Below are 12,495 nucleotides of genomic sequence, written 5' to 3'. Positions count from 1 at the left end.
CCCCCCCCAGCTGCAGTGGAGACCAAAATGCCTGAGGCAGGGCGAAGGCAGGTGCCCCGGGGGAGGCCGGCCTGGCAGGCCCAGCCTGGCTTCAGCTGCCGGAGGGGAGAGCTGGGAGGAGAAACACAAGGGGCCCATTCAGTCCTGGCATCCTGTGGGCACCACCCACCGTACGCCGCGGCCCGGCTGGCCAAGGAGAGGCCGGGCAGGCACAGAGACAGGGGTCCAGCCGGGCCAGAAATACAGAGGAGGGAGCAAGACCCGCCAGCTTTCCCGGGGATGCCAGGAGGCAAGCCGACCCCCCACCGGGCCCTCTGCAGATGGCATCAGCCTCTGCAATTCCCCAGTGCCCGGCACAGCGTGGAGGGAAGGGGTGTGGGGGGTGGATAGGCCCAGCAGCCATTACCTTGGCCTCGAGTGCTTGCAATACAGGTTCACTTTGAAGCTCCTCTCGCCGCCCTCCGCCTCGCTGCCGGGCTGGCGCGGTCCGGAGCCCTGGGCGCGCTGGAACCATTCGGCGGGCGGGCTGGCTCCGTTCTCCAGGCCGATGGGCTGGCAGGCGACCGAGCTCCCATCTGCAAAATGGAAGCACACCGAGCCGGGCGCGTCAGGCCAGAGGCAGGGGCAGGGGCGAGGCATGCCATGTTGGGGGGAATCGGCATGCGCCAGGGGCTCGGGGCGGTGGCGGGCATTGGGGGGCGTTGGCGAGGGGCTGCATGCCCCCCGCAGCCCGGCGCCCGGCACGGCACCAAGTCGTGCTCGGCTCCGGTGTCGTCAGCGCGGGCTCCCACAGGGTTATTCAGCCTGGCGGCGTGCGCACGGGCACCGAGAGCAGCGCCGGCTTTCACGCCTACCCAGCTGTCGGCAACTGTCGGGTTGTCTAAGCTTCTCTTTCCCCCTCTAAGCCGCCTTTGCAGGAGAGGACTGACAGGTGAGGCTCCGGGGGCGATGGCGTCCCCTTCCCTGAGTGTCAGCTGGGGGTGGCTTGGCCCTGAGCACGGCTGTGGCTCTGGCTGTAGGGTCCTTGCAAGGGGAAGGGTGCTCCCCGCGTGCCCTCCTGCTCCTCTCCGTGCCCGCCCAGCCAGCCCCGTCTCCTGCGTGTGTCCAGTGTCCGTCCGTCTGACTCCGGGTTTCTCTGGCCCCGGAAGAGCTCAGCCTGGCTCTGAGCCCTGCGTTAGCAAGACCTTGCACCCGGGGCTCTCTCTGCCAGGAGGCAGGCGGCGTGTGTGTCTGCCTGCCTGAGCTGGGTTGTGCTTTTTGCGTCCTTTGTGTGCCTGGCTGGGTCCGTGCCCTGTGCATGCACACACACGCGTGTGCGGGTCTCCGTGTGCTCGTGCGAGCCCCGGTTTTGGGCTGTCCTGGCCCGCGTTTCCTCCCTCTCTCTCTCTCTCTCTCTTTGTGCCGCGCTGCCTCTCTTTGTGCGTGTGATTGTGTGTCTCTGCCAGCTTCTCCTGGCTGGCTTGCCTGCCTGTGTGCCTCGCCGATTGTGCCTCCTACTCCGTCGCCTGGTGTGTGCGTGTGTCTTTCCCCAACCGCCGTGTGCGAGCGAGCGCGGGAGAGAGAAACAGCATGTCCCCGGCTCTGGATCTTTGTTGTCGCTCATCGGGGTGTGTGTCTGTGAGTGTACGTGTTCCCCCCCACCACCCTGAGCTTGTGCAAATGTGTCCTCCCCCCCCGGCACACAGACGCACACATATTCTCTGCGTGATCCCGGTTCCTGGTGCCAGGATTAGCGTGACAACTTATCAAGGAGGCAGGGAAGGAGAATTCAAACCTGTCAGTTCTTCAGTCCATGTTCCCCCCATCGCCACCCCCTCTCCCTTCCCCTGCTCCAAGCCTTTGGTCTCGGAGCTGGCACGGAAATGCAGGCAGCTCCCCCCCAGCCCAGCGGAGAGCTGCGCTGCTGTGCTGCCTGCCTGGTGTTGGGTTACACCGAAGGGCAACGAGGAACAGGAAAATATGCACTAGAAAGACCGGTCTAGTCTCTGATGCATCTGCTAATGCGCCCGGAGCTGAGAGCTGCTGGAGAGGAGAGCGAAGCAGGCAGGAAGTGCACAGAAGGCTTTCCAGAACCGCCTCTGGGTCCCAGTCCCCCCCGCCGCACACACACACATGCACACACACACCCAGGCACACTCACAGACACTGCTCTGCCTTTTCACTCGGCTGAAACGTGGAGAGACTGAAAACCAGTGCAGGCACTGGGAGCCCTGGCTGGGGCTGGGGCTGGGGAGGGGGGCCGGGGCCTGGCCTGTGTTATATCAGCAGCAATCCAGAGCAGCTGCTTCGGGTTCAGGGCACTCGCTCGGGATTTACACCGACAAGCAGGAGGAGAGGGGCTGGCCCGGGGGAGGCGAGCTCGCGGCACTCATGCTGTGCGTGCAGGAGACACGCGGAGATGGACGGAGCCCTGGGGTGCACAGGGAGTGTAGTGCACACAGCAACACACACGTGTGCACAAATGCACGGACTCCTGGAGACACACACAGAGTCACAGCGGGGCACACAAACATGCACATGTGTGCAAGCACGCAGACACACATACAGTAACATGCACACAGTCACAACAGGAAATGCACAGTAACACGCACCCAAGTGTACAAACATGCAGACACAAAGAGACACACACAGTCACAGCAGGGCACACAGTAACACGCACACATGTGCACAAACACACAGGCTACTGCAGGCACACACATACATGCAGTCACAACTGGGCACATAGTAACATACATGTGCACAAACATGTGGGTTCTTGGAGACACACAGTCACAGCAGGGAACACAATAACACACATACAGGCACACAGATGTGGTTTCCTAGAGACACACATTCGCACAATCACAGCAGGGTACACAGGAACACACGCATGTGGACAGACACGCAGGCTTCTCGAGACACCAACACAGCCACAGCAGAGGACACACATAGTAACATGCACAAACAGGCAGGCATCCAAACACACACTCACAACAGGGCACACACATTAACACACACACAAACACACGGGCTCCTGGAGACATGCATGCAGCAACTGCAAGGCACACGTACAGTAACACCCACATGTGCACACACTGGCTCACCGACACCCCTGTGCACGGGGGCGCACACATGAAGTCCCAGCCTGGCATACACAGGGACACAACACAGACAGCCACAGGGTTACAGAGGGGTGCAAACACACCCGCAGAAATACAGGCACCCACGGAGAGCAGCACACGCCGTGTCGCGCGTGGACACGGAGGGAGGGAAGCACGCAGACTCTCAAAGGTGCACACACCCACGTGCACACCCGCACTCCAGCTAGCTCCCAGACCACGCAGGCAGGCGTGGGGTCCTGCGCCGTGGCTGCCTGGCGGCTATTGCAGCCCTTTCCCCAGGAGGCTCAGCCCGTGGCTGGGGAGGAGCGGAGCAGGAAGCACTCCCTGCCCTGGAGAAGGATGCTTGGGGGCACCAAGGGGCTTGGGAACATGGGGGGAGGCCGCACCAATGGGGCACCCACCTGGCAGCCTGCTAGAAGGGCTCAGTCACTGCGCCCCATTCAGCCTGTGCATGCACATGTGCACATATGTGTGCAAGGGGGGGGAGTGGCTCCAGACCCGCATCTGCCTCCCGGGGCATGGGACCTGCTTGGAACTGGAGAGCGGTGGCTGGGATTCAACCCCGAGGACGCACCCCGCCACCCCCCATCGCCACACCGGTCCCCTGGCACGCCATCTTGCCCGCCAGGCGTGGGGAGGGGGGCACGGCACGCTCCCGCCCCGGCAAAGCCCAGGGGCCCCGGGTTTGCAGGGCCCGGAGAGAGGGGTGGGGGCGCGGAGGAGACAGATGCTCTCCACACAATGTTCACTTTCACCTCCTCTGCTCAGCCCCAGGCAGCGGCCACATGTTTTACATTAGGAGCTCTGGACTTCGCCATTCCTGGGTTGTTAGCCAGGGGTAGGGCTTTTTTATCCACCCCCCCACCTCTTTTTTTTTTTTGCTGGTTACAAAACACCAGCAGAGACCACACAAGAGAGAGAGCGAGAGATGAAGGCACGGAGAGAGACAGAGAGAGATGCATGGGGAAGGAGAGAAAGGAAGGGGGGGGCATCAGCACAGACAGACACCGAAGGAGAAATGCCGGGTGTGCGTGCGCGAGTGTGAGCGCCAGCGAGATTGCAGTCACCTCTTGTTTTCCACCTCCTGACCCCTGGAGCCTTGGCAAGATAACAGCCCCCGAAGAGTGCTGACTTGCCTTTCAGAAATCCAATATCCTCGCCTGGCGAACTAATCGACTACCTGAGCTCCCCCCTTCCCCCCCCAGCGCGGGATTAATCCTGCCACTGAAAATCTTTAATTAGTTTAACAGTTTCAGGCTTGGCGGAGGCAGGAAGCAGAGACACAGACACCCCGGTCCCCCCCCCCGGGACCTGCGGGGAGGCGGTGCAGCCTGGGCCTGGGGCTGCGGGGGGGCTGCCCCGCTCTCCCCCATGGAGGGGGGCGATGCTGGGAAGGACACGGCCCCCCCGGAGGCGGCATCGGGGGTCCCCAGGGCTGCGTGGGTGGGAGGGAGGCGGCTGGGAGCCGGTGGAGGCAGGGAGCTAGGATGCAGCCAGGATGGCAGGGTGTGCGTGTGGGGGGGCACCCTCCACCAGCCTCGCATGGGATGGGCTGCCCCCCCAAGCCCACTGCCGCAGGGCATGGGGGGCAGCGCCTCAGCCTCCAGGGCTGCCCCGATACCACGGGGACAGGCACGGCGGCTGCACCGGTCCCGCGGCAGGCAGGCGGCACAGACAGCCTGCAGGCACCTTTTCCTGCCCCAGCCTGGTCTGCGCCCGCCAGCCCAGCTCTGGCCACCTTGCCCCGGATGCAAGGGGAAGGCCCCCTCGCCCTCTCCCCAGGCCTCCCAGACCTCCTCCACTGAGCCCCCTCCTTGCAACACTGATCCGCTGCACAGTGGAGGCACAGACTGGGCCCAGCTGGGGATCGGGGCCTGGCCGCGCTAGGTGCTGCACACCCAGAGAAGGAGCACATGATTCTGAGGTCTCTCCTGCCCCAGCGGGTATCAGCCCGTGCTAGCCCTGCAGCCTGGCGCGCCACAGGCAGAGCCCGGCGACGCCGCAGGGCTTGCAGCTGCAGTGAGGGGTGAGATTCAGCACACGTGGGGGCTGTTCAGGAGTCCCAGATGGGAGGGGTTGAGTGCCAAGCCGAACAGCGAGGCAGGCACGATGACCCCGGAGCCCTGGATGCCCCGGTCCGTTCCTCAGCCCCCAGGAAGCCCCGTGTCTGCCCCAGCTGGGCGTCAGGCCATGGGGGAGGTAGCAGAGCTCCCCCCACCCCACGCCTCCTGCCAGTCGGGGTTTCTGTTTGCTCCGTGCAAGGAGCCCATGAAAAACACTGGCTCTGGCTAGGCCCGGCCCCAGTCCCGCGTTGCAAGGGTGTGAAGGGAAGCACATGCACATAGTTGGAGCAATGCGGAGGCTTCAAAGCCAAGAGGAACAAAGGCCGAGTCTAGTCGAGACGTTCTCGGAGCCAGGTGCACGCTCACCCGCTGGTGCTGGGGAAGGGAAGGGCCGGGCCCCTGTTCACCCATCTGTGCCCAGTTCACCCCCACGTCCCTCCCGGCCTCTCCTCTCCGGTGCCGGGCAAAGCACCACCAGCTCTCCGTGCCTCACAGGGGCTCTGCCCATTGCCAGCCCTTAGCCCTGGTCCCCACTGCCCTGCGGTCCCTCCCCAGGCCGCCCCCACCCCCGCATGGCATGGCCTGCTCGGGAAGGCAACGGGGTGCCCGGCAATGAAAGGAGGCTCCGATGTGTGGGATGAGCACGGGGCTGGACGCCAGGAGAGAGGCACTCGACTCATCGCTCTGCTCCTAACTGCCTTGGGGAAGAGGCCTGGCCTCAGTTCATCTCTGTGAAATGGGCACAGTCCTGTGTCCTGCACATGCTGTGAGGCCTCCCGGCACCACAAGGCCGCTCTACAAAAGGTGTGGAGCAAGCAGCTCGGGGCTCTGCGGGGAGACCCACAGGCTTGGAGGGCACATTTGAGCACCGCCAGCGACCAGCAAAAGGCACGGCGGACGGCGTCAGAGCGAACGCCGGCGGGACGTGGACGGTGTCTCTGCAGGGCGCCTCGGGCTGGGCCTGGCCGGATGGGGTGGATACAAGGCTGCCCCTGGCCGGGCTGGGAGAGGTGGGTTTGGAGCAGCGCAAGCCACCCGCGTTCTGCCGGCACCTCCTGCTCATGTCACTGGGCACTGGGACCCACCCCTCCCCGTCCCTGAGCCCCTGGGCCCAGGCCAGGAGCTGTCGGGGTTCACAGGTCACACGGGGAGGGGACCAGGCTCCAACACTCCTCACTCGGCCCCTCTGGCAAAGACAGTCCCCCGGGCCCCGAGTCCATCTCCTCGCTGCCCTCAGTGCTGCCAGCGCCTGTGGGTACCGCCTGATACCTCCCCCAGCCTGAGCTGTCCCCCTGCCTGCCTTCCTCTGCAGCAGGACAGGCGGCTGGCACAGAAAAGCAGAGATGGCGATGGTGATGGCACGACTAACCCTGGCCAGGGCAAAGCCGCATGGTGGGCCCTGGTCAGCTCCATTCGTAACAGGCGTTTGGAGAGCCCCAACATCAGAGCCGGCTCCGTTTGCTGGGGAACGTTTAGGAGTCAGCCACGAGCCCCAGGACTCTGGGAGCTGTGGCTTTAGGAACTGCACCCGTGGTCAGACCGGGAGCAGGACACAGACTGGCGGGGGGCAAAGCCGGGAAAGCGAGCATCAGTTCTGCAACGAGCCCGTTCCAGCTGTAAAGCCCCGTCTGGGACGCGATGTGCATCTACACCCCTGTGCAAGGTGACCACGCTCCCCACTGCTTTCCACCAAGCACTGGCCTGTATAAGATGGTGGGAGAGTCTCACGGCCAGCTACGGGGCCAGCAGTGACCTCGGCTCCCATCGCCGGAGCTGACGCCCGAGGTCACGGGGTGGGGGGGAGGGCCGATGGATCTGGCCAGCCCCCGCTGCCGGAGCCCCCCCAGCACCGAGCGCCGGCGGCCGGAAGGAAACCTCCGGTGGGACGGCACCGTGCATCGCTGCGAGGCAGATGGCACAGCCACGAAACACCCACTCCCCGGGCGGGAGACGTGGCAGCTCTCGCGGGGTGGGGTTTTCCATCTGTGGCGCGTCAAGGCTTTCTGCCGCCCCGACGGGTGGCCGGCTGCGCCAAGCCCCGGCCACGCGGCACCCGGCGGCCTCCGCACGGCTTGTCCCGGCACGGGCGAGCGGCCTCCCCTCCCGCGCCAGCCCCCGCGGCCGAGAGAGACGTTTTGGCTTCTCCCTCTGCCTCTCGAGCGTGGCTCGCCCCGGTGCTTTCTGGGAAGCCTGCAGGGTGCCCGGCACAGATGGCGGGAGCAAGGGCTGCCGGGTAATTTCCAAGCGCCGAGCGCTGCCTTGTGGGGGAGGATTAGGCAGCTGGTCCGACCCCGAGACATCTGCAGCGCCGGGGAGAAATGGCTCAGCCAGGCCCCGAGAACGACCTCGCGGCGCCCGAGCCGCCCGCCGGCCCCCGTCCAGCCCGGCCTCCTGACGCTGTCCAGGCGCGCCCGGCTCCGAGCCCCGGCCAGCGGCTCCTTCCCCGCCTGGGGCCGCCTCTGACCTTCAGCCCAGCTGCCCGGGGCCTTCCCTGCCGGGGCGGGAGGGGCAGCCACGCGGGGCGCGCCAGGCCGGATCCTTCCCGGCGCAGGGGGGCAGGATTTGCAGCCCCACCCCGTTCACCTTGCGGCGGGGGCACAAGTGGGGAGGGGGCTCGCGAAAGGAGCCAACAGATGGGCCGCCGGAGCAGTGGCACGGCGGCCGCGCGCTGCAGCTCAGGGAGAGCGAGTGGGGAAACGGGCTAAATTTAGCCGCCGGCGTCCGTGCCAGCTTTGTTCCCCCGCCCCTCGTCTCTGCCGGCAGCTCCTGGCCCGCTCGCTGCCTCCGCTGGGCCCCCGGCACGACGGTGCCCACGGCAGCACCCGGGCCAGGGCTGGACCGTGCAAGGCACCCTGGCGCCCGCAGCAGCCGGGCCTGCTCTCTGCCTGGCAGACGCCCCGTGAGTCAGAGCCGTGCTGCACCCTGCACAGCGCCTGCCGCAAGCTGGGTCGTCGCACGGAGCCGCCTGGGCTCCCCACCCCCACCCCGGGCACGGCACAGGCCTCTGGCCGGCGCGGTGCGGGTTAACGCCAGGCAGGCTGGAGGCTTCGAGGCTAGTAACATTTGGAAGGCGCCAGCTGGAAACGTGCCCGTCCCGAGGTCTAGAGCTCGGCAGGCGATGCTCCCCGGCGCTGGCCTGGGCTGGGGGGCTCGGGTGGGGAAGGTGCGGGCGCGCGGCTGTCCCCAGGAGCGAGGCTGCTGCCCCCCGCGGGGGCACCTGGGCTGCTCGGCCCTGCCAAGCCCACCCCGGGTGCAAGCTCCCAGCACCAGCCCCACCGGGCCGCCTTATTTTAAGGCCCGGGGGCAGCCGGCCGGAACCCAGGTAGGGTTTCAAGGCGCCCGGGGGCCCCTCTCCTACGGCGCTGGTGACTCACGCGCCATCTGGGGAGGGCAGAGACGAGGCGGGGAAGCGGGGGGACGGCGAGAGCCCGTCCCCTCCCTGGTCCAATTTTAGAAACCGGCTAGACGGGCCTGGCGGGGCGGGACCCGCGGCAAGGGAGCGGGGCGAGCGGAAACTCCTGGCCCCGGATCCAGTTTCCTGGGAGACCTGGGCCGCGGCGGGGGGCTCGGAGGGGCGACGGGGCAGCTGCCAACCCAGGCGTGCTGCAGCGCTGGATCCGGCGCGGGGGTGGGGGGCCGAGGTGAACACCCAGGGAGAGCATAACGCCCAAGTGAGCATGCCAGTCAGGCGTGCGAGACACACACACGCGCGCGCTACAGCGCCCCATCTGCCACGGAGAGGCTCAGGACGGCCGGCTCTCCTCGCCTGGGCTCCGGCCCCCCAGCTCCCACGCTGCAAGGGAGAGGTGAGCTCACAGGCCCCTTGCCCACCTTGCCCGGGTCCTGGCCGGGCCCCCCACCTCGGTGTTCCCACCTGCAGCCCTACCCCTGCCCACGCCAGCAGACGAGGTGCGGTGCAGACATGCAGGGCAGCAGGTCCTGGCCACAACGGTGTGGGCTGGGCCCCGTGGCAAGGATTGAGCCAGATCCCTGGGCTACGTTCCAGGGTGGCACGGATGGGGCCTCCCCAATCAAACCAAGGTCCCAGACATTCCCCTACATCTCTACGCTGTGGCTACCGCCACCGAGGACAGGTGCCACTACCACATCCACTGGCTCTGCCCGGATCAGCGCCACGGCCACAAAGCAAGGTGCCGGCAAACCCCCGTGCCTCCCTCATGCCAAGAAGGGGTGTCAGGATCTGGGCAGGTGACCCCGAGAGGCCCTTCCACCATCCTCCCGGCTTTGGAGGACTTGCAGCCGACCCGCCTGTCCCCCCTAAAAGCCGCCCAGGGCGTCTGACAGGCGGCAGCCAGGCGGAGAGGTGCGAAGGGGAGGAAAGCACCACTTTGCACTTCCCCATCCACGGCCCCGTGCCCAGGGACCTTGAAGCACTTTGCAAGCCATAGCACCTCGTGGCTGGCACACATGGGGGGCCGCTCTTACCGGAAGGGGGGGGAACTGATGCTTCAAGCAGTGAAGCGGCATTGCTGTGGTCACACAACAGGGCAGGGAGGGATGAATCCCCTTGGCTGGGGTTGTGGGATGCTCCCCAGCACCAAGAGCAGCGAGCGTGGTCCCAGCTGCCCTCCACCCCGACGTGGCAAGAACGCTCCTGGACCAGGAGACACCGGGATGGGTGGAGGTGGGCCACGTGAGCCCACAGTGCTCCGTACCCGTGTCTGCATGCTGCGCCTGGCTTGGGGGTCCCATTTACCCCACGTCTCAGGGCCACAACCCGCCTTCCCAGAGCACCCTGGTTTTGGGGACTGGTGCTTGCATTCCCCACCACAGCCCTGGTGCAAGGAGAGGCAGGACCCAACTGGGGGGCAGGGGAGAGGGCTCTGGGCAGGGGACACCGGTTATTATTCTTGCCAGACCGCTCTCCGTTGCAACGGGAAAAGCACCCGTTGCCGGCGGAGCCCGTGCTGATTGCCTCCCGCCTGTCAGTCAGGCATCACTTTGTAGATGCCCATAAATTGCTCCATTACCTCTTCTAATTGAGGAGAACGCAGCTGCCGAGGGGCGGTGGCAGAGCAGGCTCCTTCTGAAGGATGCCTCATGCGCAGCCCGCGGGCGCCAGGACGCCAGGGAGCCCCCACGCACCCCAGCGCCTGGGCGGGGGGGGGGGGAAACCGCGCAGGTGGGATGCGGACTCCAGATCCGGTCCTGACCCCTCCTGTGTGCCCGGGGTCAGGAACAGACCCAGGTGTCCTGACTGCCCACCTGTCTCTGCCACTTGCTGAGGGGGAGCTGCTCATGCAGCCCCTGAGCTCCTCCCTGTAGGTCTGGACTGGGCTAGTGGGCCAGGCTATGCCCACAAGGGCAGGAGCCAGCAGTGCTCCCCATGCTGCCCGTGGCAGCCGGGCACCTGCCCCTGGAGCTGCATGTGCCCTGTGGAGACCTCTGTGCCCCCCCAGGGGATGAGGGGCCCAGTCTGGCTTGTCATGCCGAGCCCCAAAGATGAAGCTGCTGGGATCCAGGCTGCCTGGGCAGAGAGGCTGTGTGCTCCCGGGTCACCATGCTCCGGAGGGGTGCGGGAGCGAGAACTGCCCAGACTCCCCCATGCAGGCTGTGGGCAACCTCCCCACACCTGGGTGGTGGCCCCCCGGGCCACGTGGCCCCGATGGCACCCAGAAGCGCTGGGAGGGCGGCGAGGAGAGGACACTGCGACAGGACTGCAATGCAGCACGAGCAGGGGAGCACGGGGAGGGCAGGTGACATCTGGCCACGAGTCCAGCTGTTGGGGAATGAGGCGCCTGCTGGAGAATGGATGCCTCCCTGCCACGCGGGGCCAGCGTCTTGTGGCAGAAGCAGCCTCTCCCTACTCCAGTTTCCATGCCCCCCCGAGACGATACCCAGGGCCGGGGGGCCATGCGACGTCTGGCTGCAGCCTGGCACTGTCCTCGTGCAGGCGACTGCAGCACGATTTACTGTGCTGCAGCTCATGCTGGCTGCAGCCCAGCGCGCAGCAGAGGAGCTCTCGCCCAGGGCAGCACGATGCAGGACGTGGCTGCTGGGGAGCGCGGGACTCAGCCAGGTAAAGCCGGCAGGCGGGACGAGACCCGGTGCATGGGACAGCTGTGGCCTGGCCCTGCTGCATGTGCGCTCCCAGCCTCACTCGGGGTGAACAGAGGGCACCTGCATACCAAAGGGGCTCTCAGCGCAACAGCACGGGGCATGGACAGGCACAGGCAACGCACAAACCAGCTCTCGGCTGCCATGTGCGGCCCCGAGCACGATGCTCAGATAGATCCGGAGGCTGGCGCAGCCTGCTCCTGCCTGGGAGCTGGACAAGGAGGCCTCTGCAACTGGGGAGGAGGAAGATGCCTGCTCTCCAAAGCTTCCCAGAGCATGTGTCCACCCCCCCTACTCTACAACATCTCTGGGATGCTGCGTGTCCCCTCCCAAGGCGCGGGCAGCAGGAGGATGGAGGAGGTCCAGATAGGCTTCAGGCGAGAGAAAGGCGCCTGCAGGAGGGAACGGAGAAATCAGAAGCCAAATCAGCCCTGCAGAAAATCCGTGGAGAGCAGGTGGGGGGGGAGATGGGAGGGAGCGAGATGGAAGAGAGGAAGGAGAAGGAGTGAAAGGAGGGGGAGGCCTTCGCTCCCAGCTGGAATGTCGGCCGGGGCAGGAGGCTTGCAGATGCTTCGGGCTCAGGTTTCAGCTGGGGGCAGTTGCTGGGAGCCGACTGTGGGAAAGGGGTCTGATTTCTCCAGCCGCTCGGGAAAGGCTGCGGGGCCGGGGCCTGCAGCAGAGGGGACGCAGGGGGCAGCCCCCACGCAGCGCCCAGGTGCACCCGGGCACCTCCCGGCCTGGACTTGCCGCCCTCCAGAGCGGGTGTGAACCGGAGCAGGGAAGGCAGGAGGGCCTTGCGGCTCTGCAGAGGATTGAGCTGCTCCAGGAAATGGGCAGCCCAGCCCTGGCTCTCTCCGCTCACATGTGCTTTATGCATCTGCCGGCCTCTTCCCACTGCTTAAGGCGCACATGAGGTTTGGGAGCGAAGGTGCGAGGCAGCTGGCACGGGGCTGTCGGGACCCCGGAGCCCAGGGCAAGCAAGGGTTGGGGGAGAAGAGAGCTGGGGATGCCAGGGGGACGGAGGGAGGAGGAGGACAGGAGGCATCAGGATCAGCTGGGTATGGCCCTCATCGCCCGTGACGGGCACAGCTCAGCGCTTCAGTCCAAGCGGCCGCGCGTGGTCTAGCTCTCTCTGCAGCCCTTCGCTAGCCGGGGACTTGTCCCAGCCCTCCCGGCACACCTGGAGCCGCGCAGCCCCCTTCGGCGGCAGGGGAAACCAGGCACGAGCAGGGCAAGGCTTGGGCCAGGGCCAC

General features: G+C 66.3%; 1 protein-coding gene across 1 annotated transcript in view; it reads right to left on the bottom strand.

The window, feature by feature from the left end:
• The window catches only part of AHDC1 (AT-hook DNA binding motif containing 1), a 39,938-nt gene that overhangs the window by 8,662 nt on the left and 18,781 nt on the right, over positions 1-12,495 (bottom strand). Inside the window, exon 2 of the mRNA XM_019547858.1 lies at positions 407-575. Within this exon, the coding sequence (XP_019403403.1) occupies positions 407-575 (169 nt within the window). The remainder of the gene's footprint in view (positions 1-406; positions 576-12,495) is intronic.

Source organism: Crocodylus porosus, unplaced genomic scaffold (assembly GCF_001723895.1).
Source record: "Crocodylus porosus isolate Cpor-Errol unplaced genomic scaffold, CroPor_comp1, whole genome shotgun sequence".
Taxonomy (NCBI): Eukaryota; Metazoa; Chordata; order Crocodylia; family Crocodylidae; genus Crocodylus; species Crocodylus porosus.
The sequence above is the reverse complement of the archived record's forward strand: the minus strand, read 5'-3'. Positions and strand labels throughout refer to the sequence as shown.